At 46.2% G+C, this 26334-nt stretch overlaps 1 protein-coding gene across 1 annotated transcript; it reads left to right on the top strand.

Annotated features, from left to right (window-relative positions):
* The first annotated feature begins 2836 nt into the window (after window positions 1-2836).
* On the top strand, window positions 2837-24760 carry TGFBI (transforming growth factor beta induced). Its single transcript, XM_023936045.2, has 17 exons — window positions 2837-3214; window positions 7308-7406; window positions 13901-13965; window positions 14925-15082; window positions 16032-16196; window positions 16879-17025; window positions 17712-17853; window positions 18416-18628; window positions 18767-18904; window positions 19144-19289; window positions 19453-19589; window positions 20115-20245; window positions 22087-22211; window positions 23098-23200; window positions 23399-23478; window positions 23854-23878; window positions 24028-24760. Exons 1-17 carry the CDS (start codon window positions 2844-2846, stop codon window positions 24081-24083), a joined length of 2301 nt encoding a protein of 766 aa, XP_023791813.2. The 5' UTR covers window positions 2837-2843; the 3' UTR covers window positions 24084-24760.
* Window positions 24761-26334: the final 1574 nt, after the last annotated feature.

Below are 26334 nucleotides of genomic sequence, written 5' to 3'. Positions count from 1 at the left end.
ATGGAGATTCAGCCTGTTGCTGGATAGTGAGGGTTACCAAACATCACTATGACTTTTTATCTTGGGAATTAGCGATTATGAGGACAGCAGAAATTTAAAATGGCAGACCATAAAGAGACCACTTTTAGTTCTATGTTATTGATTATTTACCTTGAAACTATTACTAGAGAGGTGGAAAGGTTTTTCTCCAAAAGCTCTTTCTGGCCTTTCTGTGTAGCTCACAGAACAAAGTGAAAAATATTTTTAGTCTTAATGATTCAGTAATTTCAGTTTTGTTTATACAGGAAGAGCTTTTTAAAAAATAGATGTTTATTATTGCTGAATATTAATTACTTCTGAATAATTATTGAATACTGCTGCTTTCTTCATTTGGCTTAGGGTATATCTTTTGGTTCCTCCCTTTTGGTGGAGCAGCTGTAATATCTGAAATGTGTACAGAAGGGTCTATTTGTGTAAGTGCAATTTTCTACATGATTGATTTTAGAGTATTTGTATGATTGTGCAGAGAGTCCAGTGCCCGTGGATTTAATTTCAAACTAAACATCCGTCTGGAAGCAGAGGTTAAAACAAGTGCAAATCAAAGCACTGGTTATTCACAAATAGCTTTGTCACAGTCTGATAGCCAAGTATCTTTAAATATTTCTTTGCAACACTTGAACTGCTCTCAAACAGATTCTAGAAGCTAATTAAAAACTTAGTACAGAAAGTCCTGTTGGAGAGGAATAATGAATAAAGATGCACTGAAGAAGAACGAAGGGGCAGCTGGACCAGGAGGGAGGGGTGGGGAGGAAGCAAACCAGCAGTGGTAGATAAAGCCAGTGAATTTGCCTGCATGTGACTGGGGGGACCCAGGGCGTGTCAGTGCTGGGCACAGCATGGCACTGGGGCTGTCCCATCCCTCCCCACACTCACCCTGGCCCCTTTCAGCTGGCTGTCCCTCCTCACTCCCTGTTGGCTTAATCTCCAGGGAAACATTTCACTGGGAAAAATCTTTGTCAAGTTAATTTCCAAAATTTTGGGTTCAACAAACTTCTGCTGGATACAGTGCAGGGTGTGTTGTCTCAAGGACATCAACCCTCATTCTGGAAGGTTGTAATAGGAGCACGGTGGTCCTGGTGAGCTCATGTGAGGACAGGCAGCTCTGTGCTCCTAGGGAAAGATGCTCTTCTGAGGATCCGGCGTTCCTGCTCCTTGGGGTGTGTGGGAGAGAAGTTCATACATCTATAAACCAGCTTTGTGAGTGAAAGGGACTGTGTTATTCCCAAAACAGCAGTCTAGCACGTGGGGGCAAGGCAGGAGCCTACACCCAGGGGCTTGGCTCTGCCACAATGTGGGACCTTTGATGTTCTTCACAGAGAAATTGCAATTGGCTGCTGTTCTCAGAGAACTCAGCAGCTGGCAATGCCTTTGCTTGATTTCTCTCTGCTTTTCATTCTATTTTTTAAGAGTTTTAAGCCTTCCTCTGGCAAAAAATTGCAATAGCTGGTGGAGGAGGAGTTAGACCAAGGGGTCCAAATCTGGCCTGGAAAAATGCACAACCATCAGATCAGGCTTCACAGCTGAAAATCTTTGCCCAGAGCCAGGGAACCAAGTCACTCCTTTCTGGGCAGAGCATAGATCTCTCCTTTAAACAGAGAACTGGAGGCTCCTAAAATTGCCTCCATTTTATAGAGGTGAAGCTGAGGCTCTCATGCCATACTCTCTCATCACCTTTTCCTCAGAGAGATCTGAGACCTCTGTTTCTTATCTTTTACTCTGGAGTCATGAGCCAGGTAAGATTTTGTGATTTACCTACTTGGAGGAAGTAATGAAACACTCGCTGGGTAGAGGAAACCAGCCTGAGGAATGGTTTAATGTGTTTTATCCAATAAGCATTAATGGATAAAATGCAGATCAGATTTATTTACTGTGGGGAAAAAAAAAAATCTTTGTAAATTTAAAGTGCTTAATATTGCTAAAGACTTTTTCTCTTTGGCTCAGTGGCTGCTCACTGGACACATTTCAATTCCCATCCTTTGCTGAGCAGCTGCCCTTGCTGGCCACTGCCCAGCCTGCAAAGCCACAGGAGGATTTTGCACAGATCTGCCCCTTAGGGCAAGTGGACACAAAGGACCCCTTTTGCTTCCCAGGCAGATTTAGGGAGGAAAGAGCCCTTCAACTTTGATGTCAGTCCAATCAGAGCAAATCCTTTACAAACACTGGGATGCTGCAGTGAATCTTAGAATCACAGAGAGGTTTGGTTTGGAAGGAACTTACAAGCTCATCTTGTTCCAACCCCTTTTGTTCCAATGCCTTCCACTATCCCAGGTTGCTCCAAGCCCCATCCAGCCTGGCCCTGAGCACTTCCAGAGATGGGGCAGCCCCAGCTTCTCTGGGCAGCCTGTGCCAGGGCCTCAGGAAGAATTTCTTCCTGATACCAAATCTAAATCTCTCCCCTTTTAGTTTAAAACCATTCTTCTTTGTCCTAACACTATCTACCCATTAAAAAGTTGCTCTCTTTTCTTTTTGTAAGCCCTGTTTAGGTACTGTTAGTGTCTCCAAGATCTCCCTGAAGCTTCTCCAGATTGAACACCCCCAACTTTCCTGGCCTAAGACCCCCTGCTTTCATTTGCTTTGGTATAAATGCAACAAGAAACCTCCTGCCAGTGCTGGAAGTGTTTGGGAGTGGGTGGGCAGCAGGAGACCCTGAGGGTTCCCGGGGAGGCAGCGGGGGTGACAGGGCTGTGCTGGACCGGGACAGCCCCGGGCACGGCCATCAGGGAGGGGCTGGGGTCGGTGGGACCCCGGAGCGTGCCAGTGGGGGAGGATGGAGGGGAAACGTCAGCAAGAAGAAGAAATCGAAGATGAAACGCTGCTGTGGGGATACAGAACACCCCTGTCTGCTTCTCCCCCCGCGGCGGGTCTCGGGGCACGGACGGAGCGATGTGCGGAAAGCCGGAGGGATGGAAGGGCGGGTGGGCGGACGGAGGGACGGATGGATACCCTTGGCGGGGGGCGGCCTCCCTCCCCTCCCTCCCTCCCTCCCTCCCTCCCTCCCTGCCTCCTCCCGCCCCCGGCCGGCCGCATTTAACGGGGCTGCGGGGCCGGCCCGGCCCGTCCCGGCCATGGCGCTGCCGCTGCCGCTGCTGCTGCTGGCGCTCGGGCTCGCCGCCGCCGCCAAGTCCCCGTACCAGCAGGTCCTGCAGCACAGCCGGCTCCGCGGCAGGCAGCACGGGTAAGCCGCGGGGAGACAGGGAAGGGGGGAAACCTCTTTGAAAGCCTTTTTTTGCCCTGCGCTTGCCCCAGTGCCGTCGGGAGCGGGGGATGCGCGGGTCCCGCGGCGCCTTTGTGCGGAGCGCTCGGGAGCGCTTCCTCCATCCCCCGGCAACTTTCATCTTTCCATCACGAAACTGAGCATTGCAGATGTCACTTCAGACCCTTCGCTGCTTCTTTATCAGTTTATCCCTGTTAAGAAAAGAAAGGGATAAAACTCCCTAGATTTTGAGCCATTCAAGTTTTTGTGGAAAGAATTTTCATTTTCATTAATTTGTAGGAGAAAAAAGGAAAATCCCTTCAACTTTCTCTGTGGAGTCAGCACCAACTTATTCTTTGACTGGAAACCCCAGTTAGTCTTGGAAATTTTCTTGATAAAAATAACCACTTATTTACTCATAAACCTTACAAGATAAGGCCTATGAAAAAAATGCATGTAGACCTGTCTCACTTGATACAGAGCCTGTTACAGAGTGAGCACTTTGAGTCTGCATTAACAGGCAGAAAAATAACCCAACCTTAATAGTTGTTCCCACCGTTTTTAAAATTTATCAAGAATTAGGAATGGTGAAAGGACCTTTCAGCTGGCTTCCATCTCTCAGGTTGGTGACAGTGATCGAGTTGAAGCTTCTGTTTAAGTGTGCTGTTGGAAGCAGGGTCATGAAATGTTTTAAATAAAAAAAACTCCCAAGATTTAAATATTGCAATTTGATACATTCCCTGGCAGGGATCCAGGTCAGGATCTATGACAAGGGACGTGTTGTTTGTATGTCTGATCAGGGACACAATCCAAGAGGCAAATTCTGAGCTAATACCTATTTGTAATATGTCAATAATGCCAGAATTTATGTAGAAATACAGTGAATCTTTTCCACCATCTCTGTGTGATGTGAAACTAAATGAATAGTTCTGCTGATAGCCCTGAGAGTGAAGTTTGCTCAGGCTGGATGAGTTAGAGCAGTCCTGATGTAAAGCAGTGCACTCTCCTCTGCAGAGAGAAGTTTGTTATGTTACTCCCTGCACAATGAGCAGAGGTGCTGGGTAAGATGTGACTGCAGTCCACTCTGGTGCCTGAGATCTTTGGAAGACACGAGGAACTGGAATGCCAGAACTTCCATGTGAGTTGAGATAACCCAGTGTAGCTGAGCCACCGTTATTTGCTCACTGCTCGCATTCTGATGGAGAGAGTGGTTTATACCAAACTAACTTTTGATTGTACATGGAATTTTGAGCATTGATTAATGATGTGCCAAAGAGATATGGCAACACAAAGCCAGCCAAAAACATTCTGGATGTGGGGCATGTTGTGTTGCTTGCAGGAGCCAGCTCCAGAGGGATGTGCAAGCAGGACTGCCACCCTTTGCTGTGAGCATCCCCCACACCATCAATGCCCCTATTGAGCCGAGAGCGAGTTGGGAGGCAGAGCTTGGCTCTACGGCAAAACTTGTACGTCTTAATTAACTTTTTTTAAAATGAACCAGCTCATGTCAGTGAGAGGAGCTGGAAAGTGCATAAGGAACATAAACATTAGAAGACGAAAATGTAGAAGGGCTCTTCCCAAACCCACCCAGCACAATGTGATGCTGGGGAGCACCATGGCTACAGCCATTGCAGGTATCTGGGGCTGTACATGAGGTCTTGCTTTTCTCAGCCTCTTCCCAAGGGCAGCCCCTGTCCCAGCAGCTCCCAGCTGCTGCTGCCAAGCAAAAGGCTTTGGCTGAAGGGGAACAATAGGCAGTTTTATCCTGGAGTCAGCGCGGCTGGCTGGGAACGGCATGGCAGAGGTGATGAACTCCAACGAGGAGAGGGAAGAGTGTTGACAAATTCATTTTAAGCCAGACTGGGCAAGGAACCAGAACATGCAATGTGGGGAGCTGCTACTACAGCGTGCCTGTGGGAATCATTGATAACAGTCCTGAGCGGGGATTTTTCCATGCTGAGGAAAAACTGGAAAGAAGTTTTCCCCCATCAGTCAGGGAGGGAGGAGCAGCCCCAAGGAGTCCCAGGCAGGGAGGAGGGAGCAAGGCAGTTCAATACTGTCCTGGAGGCACAAGGGTTTTCTTGGCTCCTGGGGATGCGGGGAAAGTGATCAAACAAGTCCTTCAGTAGCCAGGCTTGTCAAGATGAATATTAGAGGGATTGTCCACTGCCGTCAGCCAGATGCTTAAATTGAGGCAAGGTTTGGAATTTCGATGTAATTGGAACCATATTTTGGCACGGCGGGGCCGGGTGGCCAAGGTGGGCTGAGTCAGAGAGCACAGACGTCTCTGTAAGTGATGATTTGGCTTGGAAGTTGCTGAGTCTGGGCCAGTTTGCACCAGCTGAAAGTTTGGTTTTGTGATTCCTAACTTTTTTTTTTCAGTAGGTTCTTGCTCCTTGTTCCTTGTCTTATACACAGAAACTGAATGAAATCCTTTCATGAGGAAACAAACGAGCATTACTGGACGTGGCAGTAGCGAGGGGAACATTGAGGGGAGTCTCCCCAGGTCCCACAGGTCCTCTCTTTCCCCTCGGGGCAGGATGGAGGTGCCTGGGACACGCAGGGTCGGACGCTGCCCGCAGCAGCCCCACCAACAAAGGCTCATTGAAGGCGAGCCAGGCTCCCGCGGAGGTTGGCACTGTGGTCAGCTGGGCTAGGGGAGACCCTCAGGTTAATTCATGCTAATGATGGCAGGCTGGCTGCTCTGGGGTGCCGCTGAAAAGCAAGCACGGCCGCAGGAGGATTTGGTGGCTGGGCTGCAAACTCTGCTTTTGTTCATGCTGGGGGGCAAGCGGGCAGCGCCTCGGTCAAACGCAGCGGGACACAGGGACACAGGCTGCTGCCTGTTCTCCTCAGCTGATCAACAGGACCTGCAAAGAGCATCTCCAGACCCCATTCCAAGTTCCGTTTGTGCGAATGAAAGCTCTGCCTTGGAGAGCACAGAGCACTTCTGACAGGCTGAAGTGATGATTTATGTCTTTTGCTTAATTATTTGTTTTCCCTTCATCTGCTTGGCAGCCAATACCGTGCATACTTTTGGTGATGCTGCTGCAACTGGGACGTGGTGGTGGTGTTGGGAATCCAGCCTCAGCTGGGCTAAGCATCCTCAGCTTGACTGAGCATTTGCCACACCTCTGGTCAAGCCCAGAGACAGCTGATGGCATTGCAACCCAGATCCATAAATCATACATTTTGTGCTTGACCGTGTTTTGCCTACACACGTGGCCAGGCCTGCTGGCCACAAACCACAGAGATGGTGAGCCAGGCAGAGCAGGGAAATGCTGTGCTGACCAAACCAGCAGCAAGGAAACTCCCAGCTCCAGCTTGACCACATCTCTGCTCACGGTGAAACCACTTCTTAGAAAGCTTCAGGGCTGCAGTGGGCTCTCAGCAGGGTTACTCACACATGGAACATCAACCACCAGGTTTTTTGGCTGAACGGGAGCTCTCGGTACCTTATGGGCTGATGACAGCCCCTCTTGATCTGTGCTGCCATATCTGGTGTGTTGAAACAGGGGAGGGCAGTGCCACTGCTCCTTTTCCCTTCATTCAGCCCAGCATTCATGTCCAGAAATTGCTGAGTCTATCATACAGCCAAAGTTCTGGGTTTGGTGCAAGTCTGTAGGCTGACAAATATGTGTCTTATCTTTTCTATGTCCTAGACAATAGAATAATAATTTCTTTTGCAAGGATTTGTATTATTGCATAACTTTCTTGTGTTTTAGCTGAGTTTTGAAGTAGCTGTTCACCATGGAAATTCTGGCCAAAGTATCTTTACTTGATTTCTTTATATTTTGGTGAGCAGTGGAACATGGAAAAAAATCAAGAATTTGCACTCAGTGAAGAAAGAGATGCTCTGGCAGAGTCAAGAGAGATCTCTTTCACTGCTTCTTCCACTTCATGATAGTTGTAGGTCTAAATTGAGCATGCTGACTTGCAGCTCTCAAGGTTTCCTTCCTTGCCATCCCAGCAAGGCTTTTCAGGCACTGTCAGCTGGGGCCTGGCTCCATGCTGGGGTCAGCACTGGAAGGAGGGAGGCTCACAGGACCCTCTTGTGCTCTGTCATTCCCTGCAGCCCCAACGTGTGCGCGGTGCAGAAGCTGATTGGCACCAACAGGAAATACTTCACCAACTGCAAGCAGTGGTACCAGAGGAAGATCTGCGGGAAGTCCACGTAAGTCCCTGAGTGCCAGACAGGGTCTCCACAAAGAGAGGAGGTGGATGGTGGAGGTGGGTGCTGGGTGGCAGAAGCAGACGGCAGGTGAGGGATGTCAGAGCCCATGGTGTGTGTGTGTCATGTGTGTCTGTGTTAAAAATTGGTTTACCTACTAAGAAATACTTGTTTTTCTAAAACACTTGGATTTTAAGAATTGAAAGTGCCATGTAGCTATAAACCCTGGTGGTTCATTCCAATTGCATTTCTACATATACTTACATAGCTCCCTGTGCTGTAATGAAGTGTGTGCCAGATGTTTTCTAGTACTATCTGTCTCCATGATAGGCTCAACGCTGCCTAGATTTAAGAAATAAAAAAACAGGGGAAAAAAAGGAAGCCCAGAGCTGATGGATATTGGAGAGAATGTAAAATTCATCTCCATCTGTTTTCTTTGGAAGGGAAAACAAATAAAAGGAAAGAGGTGTCAGCTTTAGCCAACAGTCTCTGACTCCACCAGGAAAGTTAATCAGACTTGCAGGCCAATTCCACATCTAGAATTGCAAACAATAATATTCAAGTAGCTGTTGCATGAAGAAACTGTGTGAGCAGCCTCAGGACATTCTTTTGAAAGATACAGTCAGCAGATAATTAAGGCTATGCATGCTTGACTATCTGCCAGGCTGTAGAGCAGGAGTGGAGAATCTTTTTCCTTGCTGTAGTCCAGACTGGGCTTTTAGACACGCTGGCCCACAGCACAGACCATCCCAACACCCAGGGTCAGTGCAAAGATTCCCTGAGCAGTCCCAGCTGTGGGATCAGAGCTGTGGGCCAGGTTTCATCCTGGATCTTCAGGGTAAAGAACAGAGAGAAAAAAATAATCTCATTTGTTTCCCTTACGGCCCAGTGTAAATTGTAATTAGATCTATAGCAACATGCTGTTGTTCACTGCGGATTTGGGTTGCCATTGTTGGTTTAGCTGTGACACCTGGCTGTTGGGATTCATGTGTGGTGGTGGTGTGGGGAGGAGGGAAGCAAACCAGGAGTCATGGCTGTGCACAACTCTAGGCATTGTGCTTCACATGAATTTACCCTAAGGAGGAGAGTTCTGTACCTCAGGAGGATGTATTGCTCGCTGTACCACGCAGAGTGCATGTACCATTGTTTTCCTTATGTCCAGTTGCCTTTACAGAAGAAAAAAAAGGTGGGACAATATTGTAAAAACAAACAACCAGACCCCCTCCCCTTAATTCTACAAACAAAATTTTGGGAAGGCTTAGTGTGGGTGATTAGAGTTCAGGCTGTCATCTTGGCTGAATAATGGTGCTTCTTGACATAAAATAGGGAGGTTTATGGCACAGCAATATGGTCTCATCATTGCCTTTTCTGATAACAGAGTAGCTTAGCATGTCTCCAAAGAAAACATGGCTCAGCTGTGGATGTGGGAGAGTTTTGCTGCTGTGGTCACTGAAAGGCAGAGCAGTCCAGCCATGGATTTCTTTAACTCTGCAGCAAGTGAGAAGCTAACCTTATGTGAACCAAGTGTGCAGTTGTATTTGGCACAGACAAACTCATCCTCTTATCTCGAGGAAGAGGTGGAATAACTGGCATCTGGCAGTATTTCATGATTTCATTTGAGGAGATGGGGTGATCTCTTCTAGCTCATTTTCTCTGCTTTTACCCAAGTGTCTCACCCAGTGATGCATCACTGAGAGAAAAGCACACAGACCATTAACCTGCCTGCTAACCTATGAGGTAATCTTTCCATTATCCACAGAATTCCCTCACTATTCTTTGCTTTACATCATCTCCTCAATGGGTGTTATTGTCTTCTCTCCTTGCAGTCATTCCTGAGCCTGGGCCCTGCTTTCTCCTTTAGCAGTGCTGGTGCAGAACAAAAGACACGTGCCTTGACTCAGATTTTCCAGGGGACCCTGGGACAGCTCTGATTACAAATGTTTGCTTGTGATGGCTCCCACTGGATGTGCTGTGCCTGGCATATGGAAGCAATCAGGAGTCATTTGGGCTATAAAGGACATGATGCATTATGCTGTAGCAATTCTTGCAGCAGTGTCAGGAGTCTGATGCTGTGCCGTGCTCAGGTGTCAGAGCCCAGGCACAGCCAATGGTGCTCAGCATGAACCTCCAAACTGGCTCCTCCTGTGGGACTGAGCTTGTCCCTGGGAGGTTTTGAGAATGCCCTTAAATCCTAGAAAAGAAAAAAAACGGGATTTGGCACATTTATCATAACTGGGTGGATCCAGCCTTTGCTTGTGATCTGCAGTCAGCAGTCCTCTCCTAAAGCTGTGTGCATATTCCTCTCACATGCAGGAGGATCCCCTTCACCAGCCCTGGGGGACTGGTGGAGCAGCATAAGCCTGGTCATTTTCTCTTCCTCCTAGGTTTTTCCCACCTGAGAACAGCAGACCTGGGGAGGAGACACTTGACCCATCTCATACTTCGCATTTCATCTGGCTCTTTTCCTCTCCATTTGCTCAGAGGGCCGGTGGTGCCATGAGCTGTATGTGTGAAAATGGCTGGCTCTAGGAAAATAGTTTTGACTGCTTTGGTTCCTTTCCTTTTCCTGCTCTGAGCACTGTTTCAAACAGGTAGTGGGGAGGGAGGTCAGCAAGAGAGCAGGAACTGCCAAGGAGCAAAGCTGAGCAGAGCTGGCTCAGAGCAGAGAAATTCATCCCTTAGCAAGGAAGGCAGAAAGGTTGCTGCAAGCCTGTAGCATAACTTCACTCCTTGTGGAATGATCACATCCTGCATCAGGAGGCTTAGAGTGACTGGATCAGCAAGGAGAGGCAGCCTGAAAAACCCAGATGTGCTTGGTCTGCAGTCTGGGTGCTGTGTGCCTCACCTTTGGGCTGCTGCTCCGGGCTGGGAGGGCTCAGGCACCTGGGGAGCAGCAGGTGCCCTGCTGAGCTCCTCCCTGACACAGACACAGAGGTTACACCTTGGTGAGGAGACCCTGGGGGCTTTGGAGATTTGGTGCTTGGGAGGCGTCTTCTGGCCCACAGGGGTGCAGTAACTCCACTGGGATTGTTGTGCACAATGGAAATTTTAACTCATGCATCAGAAGAAGACTCCTACTTCTTTATCTGCTTCATTTTTTTATTTTTTTTTTAATTTGTTTTTCTCTGCTGAAGTATTGGCTCACACAGTTACAGAGAAATTATGTAGAGTATTTATGTAGAATTTTTATTATTGCTGATGAAGTGAGATAAGATAGTTGGCAAGAAATCTGACACTGCCTTGATTTCAAGGAGCTCTGAGACAAAAGTGTTTTGGTAATTAGGTAACTTTCCACTGTTGGTTATTCCAAAGTCAAAGAAATGGTTTATTCAGGGTATATTTTCATCATTTTGCCTGTGTATTTTATATTTTTCTCCTTCCTTGTGCACTGGACTCATTCTTCCAGAACTGGGGTTGCAATGGAACACATCCACACATACTGTTTTGTCTTGAGACTGAAAACTCATACATTTTGATTTTGATTATTTTTTGAGGAATAACCTATTAATAGATTTCTTTTTTTTTTCCCCTTTTAAATTAACTTTCTTTTTTTCATGTGTGATGTAGTTTCTCAGTTTAGAAAAAAAATATTGGCACTTATTGTACAAAAACAAAACATATGGGCTTTATTACAGGAAATTATTACAAATGGATTTTTTTTCATTAATATATGCCTAAGCTTATTTTTATTACCTTGAAAAATGCACTTAAAATTTAATTTCAGCTCCTAAGAATGCAACAGCAGTAGAACAATGACTAATAAAAGCCCAGACTAAAGAAGCTTGCTTCTGCAGGCAGACACAGATAGACATAAATAGTGTTTCAAAACCAGAGGCTAAAAAACTGTAGATTTGACTTGTAATGACTCAATGAGGAGGTCAGGAAATTGTGGTCAAGGCGTTGCAGAGTGGATGACAAATGCTCTTTGTGTGAGGGCAGAGCTGATCTAACCCACATCGCTGGCATCCGCTGTGTCCCGGTGGATGGGCTGTGGCAGGCAGCAGAAACAGGGATGGACAGGGCAATTCCAAAGGCTTTTGTGCAGAGCCCACAGTGTGGAGCAGTGGCTGGGGGGTGTTCAAGGGAAGAACTCCTGCCTGGGCAGCAGGCTGTGGCTCTGACCCAGCTGGAGCTGCCAGGAGCAGCCTCCCTCCCCATGGATGTGCAGGGCAGCACTGGGATGCAGAGCATCCTTCTGCCATGGCTCTGCTGCTCCTCTCTGAGAGCTAGAGGTGGCTGCAGGACCAGCTGGGGACATGCCCTGGGTGACCCCTTGAATGGTGCCTTTGGGTGGGCTGGGTGGTCTTTTGTTTCCACCTGGTCCACCAGCCATGGGAGGCCAAATGCCTGAAGCTGGAGCTGTGTTTTATAACCCTCATCTCTGGCTCCTTGTAGGTGCCAGCCCTTGGCTGAGCACCTCTGTGTTCACCTGGGCCTTTGCAGCAGTTTGCCAGTGCTCAGGATGGTGATGTGCCAGATGCATACCAGGTGATGCTGAAGGCCACCTTCAGTGGGAGAGTGAGTCAGGGGACTTGAGGGAATCCCTGCCCAAGGGGAGCTGGCCCCGTTTCTGCCTTGGTGCTTCTTGCCCTGCGCTTCCCTTCCTGCTGGAGATGCTCACAAACCCAGTGAAAAGCAGGTGGTGCAATCATGGAATCACAGAATGGTTTGGCTGGGAAGGGACTTGAAGCACCATCCAGTTCCACCCCCCTGCTATGGGCAGGGACACCTTCCACTTGACCAGGAATCTACATCCCTTTCCAGTGCCCTCCCGTCCTGGCAGGCACCTGGGGGGTGGGCAGGGCCAGCTCTGAGCCAGTGTGCCACAGGCTGTGTGCATCCACATCCTGCCCTTTTGGAGCAGCTCATTAATCTCCAACTGATCTATAAGTAAGGCTTTTAAAGCCCTCGTCAGCACTTTGGAATGATTTCTCTTTAATCAGTCTTCATCTTTGATTACAGGTCTGAACCAAGGGAACTGTCTAGACTGGATTTAGTTTCTAGGGTGAAAAAAAGAAAAATTGGAGGTAGGGGAGGGAAGTGGTGGGGGAAGAAAGTGTGTGTTTCCAATGAACACAAGACAGGGGGGCTGGGAAAGCAGAGCAGCAGGGTGTTAAGATCTCCAGTAGTCAAAGGAAGGGGTTGCTTTAGGCAAACTCTTTCCCACATGGAATATATAATGTCTAGACAATCAGTCTGGGTTTGCTTTGTAATTCTCTTAGGAAACCGTGACACAGAATTTATTTGCTTCTGTCACAGAAAAGCAGGTATTTGTTTCACTTTCTGGCTCTTAATTACCCTGAAGAATTCCCTATTAAACCCCAGGCATTTCCACTGTTTGTTAACAGTTTTAAAATGATGACAAATATCTGAAGCTGGAGGATTTTCCTCTCTGAGTGTGCTGACCCTTGGCCATACAGCATCCTACTTGTCTCAAATACAGCTGGGAGCACAGAGGAAATGCTTGTCCTTGGGAAGAACACCTATTCCCTGGCTCTCTCAGCCCATCAATCAGGTGGCCTTGTTACTTTCACACCAAGCATAGGGCAATAGGTGAAAGAATCCCCTGGGAAAAATAACTTCTGGATTGATTTTTTTTTTCCCCCTTTCCTTTTTTCTTTTTTTTTTCTTCTCCCTCTTAATATCAAGCCGTGTTCCCTCAAATGGCCACTTCTGAGAGTCAGATGATTGTTTCCCAATGAGCTGGAGATGATGGATGCAGTTTTCAGGCAGCTCTTGCTTTATTTAGGGCCTGCAAATCAGCAGGACAGCCTGGGATGGTGCCTCTGAGCCTTTGGTTTTACTGAGGGAAAGTGGTGCCAGTCAGAAGGAAGTGCTGCTCTGAGGGTGCTCAGATGGACACAGCTGTGCCGTGGTACTGCCCGCGGTGCCCGTGGATGCACATCCCACCACTGCTCAAGTTTCTCCTTGCAGGGCTTTTCCCAAGTCCTTGTGCCAATGCACATATCTGAGAACAGGGCTCTCCTTTCCCTCCTGCTCTGTCTTGTGGGTTTTGCCATAAGTAACAAGTAATTTCTGGTGGTGGACAAAACCAGGGTGAAATGAGAAGGAAATGTTTGGCTGGTTTGGTCAAACAGCCACGGTGGAGTTGCAGGTGTTGCCTGAACAGCAGTGAGATGTGACAGCAGCAGTCAGCCAAGGAGATCCCCAAATCCCATGGAAATGTGCCCAGATGAACCAGCACTGGCAGTCTTGTTGGGACTGTGGAATCAGTTTCCATCTACTGTTTGTATAAAGTCTCCTGGAAAGCATGGCTTTGAAAAGAAATTGTGTCTGCGTTTGTTCTGTGAAGAAATGGGCAACATGCAGCCATGAAAGAGATAAAAGTATGGTTAGTCTTTTGTTGAAGTCTGTGTTTCTAATGAAGAATCTGCTTGGAAACATCCCCAAATATGGATGGACCCAGGACTGTAGAAAATATAGAAAAAGCTGTGAGACACTGTTGGCTAACCTGCCCTATCTATCTCTTATTCCAGAGTAATCAGTTACGAGTGCTGTCCTGGATATGAAAAAGTTCCTGGAGAAAAAGGCTGCCCAGCTGGTAAAAATATGTTTGGTGTTTTTTAGGCTTCTTAAAATTATACAGCTGCCTAGTAAAGGGAAATGTTAGAAAATTTCTCAAAGTGGATTTTATTTTTGCAGTTTATGCACAATATTGCCATGAACAAGTCAAAATGGACTCGGTGGAGCATCAGCCAAGGGTCAGATCAGCTCCAAAGCATGCTAAATGTTCCAGACAACTTAGAACCTTGGATGTAATTGAACTTAATCAGGCATGGGAAGGCCATAGGGAACTACTTATTCCAGCAAGTAATATATCTGTTATTGGAAATTCAGTGCAAAGGAATGATAGAGTAATAGATAGTTCTGCCAATCTCATTTTTATTTTCATAGATTCATAGCATGGTTTGGATTGGAAGGAACCTTAAAGATCATCTGGTTCCAACCCCCTGCCCCTTCCACTAGACCAGGTTACTCCAAGCCCTGTCCAACCTGGCCTTGAACATCTTGGCAAGCATGGGGTTAGCAAAATTTTATTTAGGAGAAAATACTGTTGATATTTAGGGGGATAGGGTGAAATAAACTGAGCTCATTGAAGAAATCCATATTCTGCTTTTGCTTTCAGAACACTTCCACAAAAGTCTGATGCCTCCAAATTAATCACATGGGCTGGTGCATGTGGTCAGTGGACACTGAGATGAGCAGTGTCCAACACAAATCCCAAAACCTGAATACAAACAGGATTGGGTAGAAGCTCCCCTAAATCACATTTGTATAAATACAGAATAAATCCAGTCAAACTTGCAAGAATACAGTAGATCCTGGATTACACTGGTGTAATTGAGGGTGAAGCAGTCAGGCTATGATTATTTATTATCAAATTATTGAACAGACACCTATCCCTGATGTGCTTCATTTCCCCAGGTGTTCTCACCAGCTGTGCTTTAATTCAGCCAGAAGGAGGAATGTGTTTGGGAACTTAACCTTCTTTCCTTTCAGCTCTGCCACTTTCCAACATCTATGAAACCTTGGGAGTGGTTGGGTCTGCCACCACACAGCTCTACTCCGACCGCTCCAACCTAAGGCCAGAAATTGAAGGACCTGGAAGTTTTACGATTTTTGCTCCCAGTAATGAGGCCTGGGCATCCTTGTCTGCTGTAAGATAATTCCTCTGCTTTCTCCTCTTCCTCTGATTTTCCCTAGTGGCGATCCAGCTCTGCAGGGGTCTGGCAGGATAGACATAGTACTCACAGAGGAAGGACTGTGGATTTCCAGGATGGTTATCACTATACTGGTCCATCAGCTCCAGAGCTTTGCTTCTGAAGGATCTCATCACTAGAGAGATGTGGATGTAGAAATCCCCTCATTCAGTTTCCCTGCATGTTACCATTAGAGTTTAAATTGAGACCTGCAGCAAGAAGCTTCCCATCCCTTACCAGTTTTCTTGTTGACCTTTACATCGCCATTCTGGTTGTTCTTAATTTGTACAAATAGCCATTCCCACCTGGAGCCTCAGTAATTCCCACAGAGTGTGTCTAATGCTCAATTAGATATACATTTCCTTTACATTCATTTTGATTTTCTCTTTCCATGTCCTGTGATTTTTCCACTCCTGAAGTGGTCGCTGCTGTTCTGCCAGTGCTCCCATCCCAGTCAAGTATCCCTTTGAACAAGAACAACTCCTAGGGCAGGGAAGGGGAATATTTATGGGTCTCCCCACTGCCAAGTCTCTGTCCAAATGCCCCAGCAGAGCCCCTTGGGCAGGGATGCTGCTATTGGGAAAGGTCTTTTAGTGTATTTGTCAGTGGCCCTTTTGCCTTACTGCCCATTTCAGTGCAATGATCCCACTCTGGAGCTGCAGTCATCCCTTAGTGTGCCAAGGACTGCCTGCCAGAGCTCTTGGCTGCTTTTGTAAGGCAAAAGATAAAGCTTTGAGGAAGTTGAGCTCTTAATTTACACAAATGGTGTGAGGCTGAATGAATCACTTAATATTCATGCCCACACCTCCACCTTGGGAGCACCCTGGGTGCAGCCAGACCTCCTGGTACTCTCTAACAGATGCCTAATTGCACTCAGTACTGAAAAATTGATTTTTCTGATCTTCAGGAAACTCTGGATTCCTTAGTGAGTAACGTTAACATCGAGCTGCTCAATGCCCTCCGCTACCACATGGTGGACAAACGGGTCCTCACGGATGATCTGAAACACGGGACCACGCTGAACTCCATGTACCAGAACCTGCCCATCCAGATCCACCACTATCCCAACGGGGTGAGGCATTCACAGAGTCACACAGGCTCAGGCTGGGAGGGACCACAGTGGCCCACCTGGGCCAGCCTCCCTGCTGGGGGAGCGTGTGCCATGTGTCCCTGCCCAGAGCACATCACACAGCATCGTGTCCACGTGGTTCTGGATGTTTCCATTGAGGGAGACCCCACACCCTCCCAGGGAAACTTGTTCCAATGCATGATCACCCATAGTAAAGAAGTTCTTAGATTAAACCTACCCACAGCAGGCTTCCTTTTCGGCTGCCTTGTAGCTTCTGCACTGTCCTGGGACTCCAGGACTCTGTAATGCTTAGGTTGAGAGCTGTTGATTTAAGATACATATTATGAAGGAGTTTGAGAAGAATATTTTTAAGCAGTTGATTTCCTCAATGCTGTTGTGCCCACGCTGCTGTGTAACTCTGCTTGCCCAAGTATTGGTTCTGGCTTATTTTCTTAGTCTTGAGGGTAAACAAAACCACTAATGATTTTCAAAGCTCTTTAAACATGAAGTATTTCAAACATTCTTGATAGAACACTCTCAGTTTTGGTGTGTCTTTTAAGGAAATCAAATTTCTGCTCTTGCTGATTCAATAAATTGCTTGCTGCATATGAAATAGAAAAGCAGCAGAGGCTGCTTCACCTTCTTTTCAGTGCATGTAACAGCCCATGGGTCTTTCCCTCTGCAGATTGTGACTGTGAACTGTGCCAGGCTGTTGAAAGCTGACCACCACGCCACCAACGGAGTTGTTCATGTCATTGACAAAGTCATTGCCACCACCACCAACACCATCCAGCAGATCATTGAGACCGAGGACAGCCTGGAAACCCTTCGGGTGTGTCAACACATGGCTGCTCCAGCTCTCATTAAAGATGCTCAGTCATCCCACTCCCAGTGAATTGTCCTGAAGAGCTTTGCCAGTGTCTTGGGCTGTGACCCTGGAGCTGCTGATGAAATCCTTGTATCAATGTGGCTGCTTTTGATTTAGGAAGGGAAGTGTTTGGTATCAGTCCAAGTAGGGTTTTATGACAATAATTGTCACCCTTCTATGGCTTCTCAGAAAAGAGACTGAGTCTGTCTACTCACTCTTGTAGGGGAGTTTTAGTGTTAGGAGACATTAACTGTTCCACTTTGATGCGTACTTATTTATCTGCCTTGATATTTGCCAAATTAAGGAAAATGCACAGGGAATTTGCAGTTAGCCAGCTGTGGGTTCTGATTTGAATTATTCACTGGAATTGCTGTAAGCCTTTCCAGGCATATCTGGGTATTTGAGCTAGCTCTCAGTCTTGCCAAAAAAAAAAGGCTCTTGTACTCAAATTTCTGGAACACCAGAGAACCATGGGTCAAATCTATAAAGGGACAAAAGTGCTGAATGAAACTATTCAGGATTTTTTGTAAGTCCTCTGAAATTATAAAAGCCTTAATATGTCTGGCCTGTAGTATGTCCCTGGACAAAATTTCTGACCTTTGTGTTGTGGCTGAATGTGTTTTTTCCCCTCTCTCCTTATTTCTCTGAAGACTGCTGTGGCTGCATCTGACCTCAGCAGCTTGCTGGAAAGCGAAGGCCAGTACACACTCCTGGCTCCAACCAACGAAGCCTTTGAGAAGATCCCACGAGAAACACTGAACAGGATCCTGGGAGACCCAGAAGCCCTGAGGGGTAAATGCTTGTTTACTGAGGCCATTGGGAGACTGAAGAGTATTTTTCAGTTCTTCTAAGTTTTTTTTTAAGGACAAGTCAACAGCTCCTTGTTGGATATGCTCTGACAACAGCTGCAGTAAACAGATGTGACAGAGTCCATCTTCTTTAACTGGACAGCCCAGCTCCCTTCGGTTGTAGATGTGTAGACATGGTAGGAGTGGCATCCAGATATGGATGAGGGAGCTGAATCAGTGCCTTTTCTGCCTTCTCTTTTAGCACGTTATGCAGTGGTGATTTTTATTGATCCAGCAAGATGCAAGAAAAGTAATATCTAATCAATGTAACTTCCCCTGACAAGTGAGTTTAGTACCCACATGAAGTCTTTTGAAGTTGGCAAAAGTTTATAATAAGTGACTCTTTTTAGGCATTTTTTTTTACAGGCTGTGGAATTAATATCAGCTCACTTTAAAATGACTGCATTTTATGGAGTACACCCTGGCCATTGAACAGGATCCCTGAAAGCTGCAATGCTTTCATTGCTGGTTTTTACAGCTCACTAAGACACTCTCCTTTCTCACAGACCTGCTGAACCACCACATCCTGAAGTCAGCCATGTGTGCTGAGGCCATCATTGCTGGCCTGACCATGGAAACTCTGGAAGGAACCACCTTGGATGTGGGCTGCAGTGGGGAAGAGCTGACCCTCAATGGGAAGCCCATCATTGCCAACAAGGATGTCCTGGCAACCAACGGCGTTGTTCATTTTGTTAATGAGCTGCTGATCCCAGACTCAGGTACTGGTGCCACTCTGCAGTGTTCTTTCTGTTGCTTTTCTTTTGTCTATTTTGCCAAGGAAATCCTGGATTTAGAGGCCATAGTGATGAGTGAATAACCTTTAATGCAAAGTTACTATGTGTTGCTTTTCTTTTCAGCTAAGACCGTGTTTGAGTTGGCACAAGAATCTGAGGTTTCCAAGTCTACAGACCTTTTCAGACAAGCTGGTCTCAGTTCTCATCTAACTGGCAGTGAGCAAGTGACCCTCCTTGCCCCAGTGAATAATGTGTTCAAAGGTAAGCCAGGGATTAAATCCCTTTCTTCCATCAGTTTGGGCTACAGATCTCCTTCAAACAGTCTTCAGCCAAGTTTCAGTTCACAAGTATGCAAATCCTCTCTCAAATGCCTCAAGGCAGTGGCATCTAGGTTTGCAGTTTAAAACTGATGTGGGTAATGCTCTATATTTGAATAGTTTTTAGTGTCTCAAATGCCATTTTAAGCGAGTCACTGGTTCTTTCCATACTTTTTCCTGCAGATGGACTCCCCATTATTGACAGCAACATGAGAAACTTGCTCCTGAACCACATCCTTAAAGACCAGCTCTCCTCTAAGTATCTGTATCATGGACAGAAGCTGCAGACTCTGGGGGACAAGGAACTGAGAGTTTTTGTGTACCGCAATGTGAGTCCTTCCCGTGTGCTGTGCTCCATGGGGCTGAGTGATGCTCAGTGTTCTGATGTTACAGCTATCGTGTAAAAAGTGGAAATGAGCATTGTGGAAAGTATCAACATCTCTTTTGAAGCACATTCTAATGAAGTCTTCTTCTCTGTGATTGTGTTTGCAGAACCTTTGCATTGAAAACGCCTGCATTGCTGCCCATGACAAGAGGGGAAGGTTTGGGACCCTCTTTAGTGTGGACAAAATGTTGACTCCACCAACTGGCTCAGTGATGGATGTTCTCAAGGCTGACCATCGCTTCAGGTGACCTTTCTGCTCTTCCAGGTGCCAGTTAGGAGCAGAAGAGCCTCCAAAGCAGTTTCTATTTATTATGGGTCGTAGTCATGACAGTGTATGTCATGACACTCTGCTTTTTTAGCATAGAAAGATCATCCAAAACCATGGTCCCTCTCTAAATTATAGGGAGTTGAAACTTCAAATAACCCTCAATCAACTGTGAGCCAAAAGTAAGTGGTTCCCTTAATACCATAAGCATCTGGCTCTGAAGACATCTCTGCCCATCAGATCCACTGTGGCCAGACCTCTCTGACTGCCCTTACCATCTGGTCCCCAGGGAGTCAGCACTCCCAGCTTGCTTTGCCATTTCTCAGATGTTCTCATTGGATCTCACAGGCTCATTTCCTCCCTAATCCCTATTTTGATGATTTGATTTGCTGGAACCCAGCAGGATTTCACAATTGTAACTGCCCAGCTCTCTCCTGAGCCCAGCATGCAGCTGACCAATGAAGTGGTTTGCAGTGAAGCATTTGATGCATGTTTGCTTTGCAGTACGCTGGTGGCTGCAATCCAGTCTGCAGGTCTGACAGAGAACCTGAACAGGCCAGGAACCTTCACAGTGTTTGCTCCAACAAATGAAGCTTTCCGAGCCATGCCCCAGGGGGAGCTCAACAAACTGATGGGTGAGCATCTCCAGAACACTGAGGTGATGAGCTGCTGTGTGTGACTGCTGTGATATTGGGAGGAATGGCCAAGTTTCTCTGCTGCATCTCATTCTTCAGCTCTGTCCTACCCAACAGAGTTGTATGAGCAGAAAGCTGAGGATGCACAGAGTGGTGCTGAATTCCCCTAGAGCAATTTGTAGTGCCTGTGTTTTTGGAAGATATGTTTGTAGTGTGTGTCACAAACTCACTGTGGCTTAATTTGGCTGTGCTGGTGGTCTAAGCGAGGTAACTCCTGGATATTTCTAAAAGAACCAGAGAGGCCTCTGCCTTTTTCAAGGATGAAAGACATGAGAATGTGACTCTTGACCACACAGGATCAGGGTGTCTGCAGTAAGTTTTGCAAAGAGAAGGCATGATCCACATATAGCCTCAAGCTACACTGTATGAAATTTAAGTAATAAAAAGGCTGAGGGTGTTTCTCCTTTTCCATGTACATGGACAAAGCAGGAGATTCTAATCCTGGGAAGCCAACAATGTACCATTCTAGCTCAGATGAAGACCAGTATCCTGAAAAGCAAGGGCAAGCATGCTGGGTGTGGAAAAAGCATGGGAATGTTTAATAACTCCCTTCTGGATAAGCATCATGATCTTTTATTTTGTTCATGTTGAAAACTGGTTGTGGTTGGAAACAATGTCAGGTATTTGAATGGAATGGCTTCTTGTCATTAAAACCCAGCCAAACATTGACATCATTATTTGAGAAGCATTTGCCCATGGTAGCTGGTTATCCTTTTAAGTGCAGGGATGAGGATCCAGTAATATCAGTCCAGTCTTATGCTTCATATATAAATATTTCAGAAGTGTTTTGCAGCCATTGTAAATGGCTGCAGGAATGAAGATTCCCAGATGCAGACACTTCAGATGTTCTTTTCTCACACAAATGTTTAGCTTATGCCTCTGATGAAGAAGTGGATTGTGCTGGTGAGGATGTGCAGAGTGAACTGGGGCCACCCTAGGAAAACCATCATGGAAAAAGCTTGCATATATTCTTTGAAAGCATTGAAAGAAAAAGTCCCCCTTGCTGAGGGAGCTGCTCTGTGGGTGGAGGCCACCTTTGCACTAGCTGTCTGTGGGGCTTGTCAGTGGCCCTGTGTCTTCTGAAGGAGAAGATGGAGAAGCGCTACTGGCCTGCACTCTGTACATCACCACCTGTTCTGGAAAACAGATGGTGCAAGGAAAACACCTTATCTTCCTAAAATCTGTTTCAAAGCACAGCTGTATGAGTACAGACTTGGTGGGGTGGTATCAGAGCATCAGTCCATGAGACATTTGTGTCACTTCTCCCGTACTTTTCCCCTTCCTACCCAGCTGTGAAGATTGTTGCCATGTGACACTGGCCTTGGTGACATTTGAAAATACCAGAATTCCCTGTCTGCTTCCTTATTTCACATGGGTCTTTCCCCACCCCGTCCCAGACTTCCCTGGGAAGTGAAAGCAGCAAGAGAAGCAGGTTGATTCTGAGAAGCAGTTCTCACTTGGCACAGTGAGAGAATGAGGGATGAAACCCGAAGCAAGAGAGAATTCATGTGTAGGGCAGGCTTGGTAGGTACCAAGGTGGGACACTGGCAGAGTGTCCTTCTGGACTTGGGAGCCTGACCTGCCCGAGCAGAAATGCCCTCAATGCCCTAACCAGGTCCTTCTGCCTGGTTTTTGGGTTTGGTTTGGTTTTTCAATTTTACATTGTTTCTTTGCACTTTCAGGAAATGATGGTGTTTTCCAAGTAATTCCACTGCAGCATGTGAAATATGGGAAACAAGTGCTGATGTTGGTTTGCAGATGTAAAGGTTTTCTTCCCCCAGGTAATGCCAAGGAGCTTGCCAACATCCTCAAGTTCCACGTGGCTGACGAGATCCTGGTGAGCGGCGCGGTCAATGCCCTGGTGAGGCTGAAATCCATGCAGGGAGATAAACTGGAAGTCAGCATGGTGAGTCACCTCAGATGGGCTTCTGTGGTCAGCAGGGCTGTCCATGTCACGCACCACAGCATGTCTGTGCTCATTTGGATGGTGTGGGAACATCTCCTGATGTGTGCACCGTCCCACCAGTGTTTCTGGGTTGTACTGGAGGTACATGGGTTGCCATGTGTTCAGTCCAGCAAGCTGGAAGAATGAAATGTGGTTTGCTTCAGCTTTCTCCCCAGAAGACCAGTTGTAAATGACTTGCAGGAGCTGCTGTAAATTTAACCCTGAGTCATGGGGGGAAAACATAAATAAATGAAATGAATAGCTTGTTCAGCTGAAATATCTCTTTGTGTAATGAAAATGATCTCTGCGTGGGCTCCCTTAGCGCAGCAGAGTTTATTTAGATATGTAATTTAATTTCACAAACTCTACACTACATTAAAGGAATGTAGGATCCTCTATTGAGGAAAAAAATCATTTCAGAAAATAAGCAATCACGGCCCACTCTATGCATAAGAAAACACAGGACAAAAACGGAAGGGACTGTGTTTCCAGGTGCATTGAACTGGCCAGCGTGCGTGCTGGACTCTTCCCATGTCCAGCCCTGCTCTTCCCTCTCCTGATCCCATCTCCACAGCCTGGCAGGGTGCTGGTGGATGTGCTCTGCTGCCATGGGACAGCATTCCCAGCCAGTTGTAACTGCACTGGGACTTTCAAAGCCTGCCAGCCATTCCAGGACAAACTGCTCAGGCTATAATTTGTCTTTATATACTCCTTAATTGGCAAGAGGAATGAAAATGTCTTCAGCCATCTAGTAAATGAATCAATACAAAGTGAGGGTTTTTTTAATAACATTGGAAATGACAGAAGATTCTCATCTTCTACTTTTTTTTTTTCTTTTACTGAACAGAAAAACAACGTAATACATATCAACAAGGAGCCTGTTGCTGAAAGTGATATCATGGCCACAAATGGTGTCATTTATGCTGTGAATTCTGTCTTACAGCCACAGGGTAGGTCCTTGGTGAGAAATGTCCAGAGCAACCTTTTTATAGCAAAACTGCTTTGGGAGGGACTGGGGACACTGGGCAATTGCTTCATTTTGGTGAGGAGGGATTAGTCTGTTGTGGGATTTTCAGCAGAAAACAGTGGAAGGAAGCAACCTGCATGCTCTGACAAGTATTTCAATGCTCTCAATGTCCCACCCTTAGCTTCAAGGCCACAAGAAAGAGGTGACGAGCCTGCAGATCCCGCATTAGAAATCTTCAAACAGGCATCTGCATTGTCCAAGGTAAAATGGAAAAATCTCTCTCTGTAAAACTGCCAAAATCCCATTTTGGTAATAATGATTGAAAGATCATGTCACATTCATATGCTGACTTCCAAGGAAAGTGAGTGCATGTGTTTCATGGGATGATCCATCCTCTCTTCTTGCATACTTTAATAATACAAGAAATAATACATTTTGCAACACAAAGCTTCAGTTTGCAGCACACTGTGAATGTAACCTTGGCATGGTACTATTATATATCAGCTTCCAATAATGAAGAGTCACTCATCCATAGTTTTTGGGGACTAAGGATAAATATATTGACATACAAATTGTTCTTATGGCTGTTGGAGATTTGTTGCATTTATGCAAACCCTGTGTTTTCTTTCCATGCAGGTTTCTCAGAGGAATCCTCGACTAGGTAAAACAACTTCTCCAGCTCATTTCTAATTCCCATCGTGTTCCCCCACCCCTTAAAGAGAGGTTTCTCCTGCTCTAGCACGGCTGGCAGGAGAGGGGCAGGGGGATGGTTTGTGTCTGGCCCACCCAGCTTGCTCTTCTCCTTGGCAGCACCCGTCTACTCGCGGATACTGGCGAGGATGAAGGAGAACTCAGGGGGATCCTGAGCTCATCGTGAACAGCCACAAGTCAGTGCCTCCATCCCATCCACTCCGGCTGGCAGCTGAAGAGAAGGACAGAACCATTTTTAAAAACCAAATACCACCCTTAAATTTATTTTTGTTTGCAATGAAATGGATAGGAAAAATGAAAAGCCATATATATGTATATATTTTAAGACCATTTTTATTTGGTTTTGACTTTAAAGTTCCCAGAACAAGGAAATGTTTTGAGGTTTTTTTGTTTGTTTCAATTTTGTTTTGTTTCATTTTTAATAAAATTATTTACCAACTTTCGATTTTATACCCTGTTTGGATCTTGACAAGTACATCCAAGGGCCTTTTATTTTTTTAAACAATCATGTCCTTCCTCCTTCCTTTGGATTTTAAAAGTCTTCAATGAAATTCTGAATTTCAGAATTTCAAAATTCTTTTAACAAAATTCTCTCTATTGACATGGAGAAAATTGCATAGTTCTAATCTACGGTCTGAAGTATTGTCTGTTTTTTTAACTGAGGTCTTTTTCTTTGTCCCTATGGGTTTATAACTGTGCTGCATTTTGTTCATGAGATTTGAAATGAGAGTTCTCCCTGGCTGAAGCAATCCAGTAAATGATTAATTTTTAATAATGATTTTTTTTAAAAAAAAACTAAAAATAAAATCAAAAATATAGATATGAAAAGTGATGACAGTGCTTGGTTGGGTTTTTGTTTGGTTTGAATTGCCTGTGATGGCACCAGGTGGTCAAACCTGAGCACTGGGAAGGAGGGGAATCAGATTTGGCTGGATCAACATTAACAGGTCTAATAGTTACTTGAGTGGAATAGCAAAGCATTTCCCCTCTCTGATCTTTGCCTGGTAACATTTTTTGCTGCTACTTTCATGAGCAGTGACTGTCACTCTCCAAGGAGCACAGGGCAGCCATGCACATCCCTCCCTCTGGATGCTCAGCCACCTCTGCTGGCAGCTGGGGCTCAGTGCCACATTGCATGCTGCCAGCTTTGGATCTGCTCCCTGGTATTTATTATTACCTTGCTGAAACCCAGGAGTATGAGGCAAAAAAAGAGAGGGGGTCAAGTGCAGAACACAAAAGACTCAGACTGTTTTGGTTGCTCTGGCAGAGAAATACCCTGATAGTTCTCCTTCTATTAAAAGCCCAAACTGAAATCCCACATGCTTGGAGTCATCTGTATAACTCAAATGTGTAAAAAATGTCCAGCTCGTCTTTTATCTCTTCTTTTATTTCTCTTCTTCACTACCCCCACCCCCCTCATTTTCCTTTGTTATTTTTCTGGCATCATACAGTCATGGTGTTCAAGGCTGAGGAGGAGAAGGGGAACACTTTCAGCCACCTAATCCCAGCAGCCCAAGGCAGAATAGTTGTATCAGGAGATTGGATTTTGGGGGAGGCTTAGCTTCTTGCTGTTAAACTAATTAATTACTATGCCTTCCAAAGCCTGAGAAAGAGGGAAACCACTTCAAATCTGCTGTTTGGTGTTTTTTTTCTTCCTTGATGCTTCATAATTAAGGGATATAAAGTCTTCACAACTTGGAAGGGTGGAAAGTGGGTCTGCTCCTCATCTAGGTGAGTGCCCCTTGCTTGTACTTTCTGGCATTTGGGGTGGTGACTAATTGTTTCATTGCAAAATGAAGCCACTTGAATAGACAGGAGTAGGGAAAACTGCTTAGATAAGCTTAATAACCATGAGCAATCCCATCTGCTGAGACAACAGTGTTCATCCCCTGGGAATACAGCCCTGGCTTTTCGCTCCTTGCTTCCTGGGCCGGTATTAGGATGTGTGGTGATGGGGTGATGGTCTCCTTTGTGCTTTTTTGTATGGCCTGGCTTTGCTAGGCTTGCTTTTGGGGGGTCACCAGGTTTATGAGTCCTGGCAGTTTCCAGTAGATAGAGGTTCATTATCCTTTTAACCCAATTCCCTTTTGCTCTCTCCATTGTTTATTCTCCCTGGTCCTTTGGCAGGGCTCCCTGCCTCGCTCCTGCTGCCTGTTCCATCCTCTGAGCTGCTGTGGGGTGCCAGCAGCAGCCCCCACAGTGCTGTGGATGGTGGGGCTGCTCTCCCTGTGTGTTGACTCTGTCATTTCCCTGGGATCCTGCACCCTGGGAAGCCATCACAGGGTGCCTTCCCACAGGCTGCTTGGCAGCTCCCCAGGATTTTGGTGTCTCCAGATTACAGCTCATGGTGGAATCTCTTGAGAGCTCTTAATGCCCTCCCTTTCCCTGCTCCAGACTGACTTCTCA

The sequence above is a fragment of the Cyanistes caeruleus genome, chromosome 15 (genome assembly GCF_971803275.1).
Source record: "Cyanistes caeruleus chromosome 15, bCyaCae1.hap1.1, whole genome shotgun sequence".
Lineage (NCBI taxonomy): Eukaryota > Metazoa > Chordata > Aves > Passeriformes > Paridae > Cyanistes > Cyanistes caeruleus.
The sequence above is the reverse complement of the archived record's forward strand: the minus strand, read 5'-3'. Positions and strand labels throughout refer to the sequence as shown.

Bases quoted from the DNA above. Each gene is read 5' to 3' on its own strand.
- TGFBI (XM_023936045.2), top strand. From the start codon at position 2,844: ATGAAACGCTGCTGTGGGGATACAGAACACCCCTGTCTGCTTCTCCCC. The intron at 19,590-20,114 runs GTGACCTTTCTG...TTTGCTTTGCAG, and splicing joins AAGGCTGACCATCGCTTCAG to TACGCTGGTGGCTGCAATCC. The intron at 20,246-22,086 runs GTGAGCATCTCC...TTCTTCCCCCAG, and splicing joins GGAGCTCAACAAACTGATGG to GTAATGCCAAGGAGCTTGCC.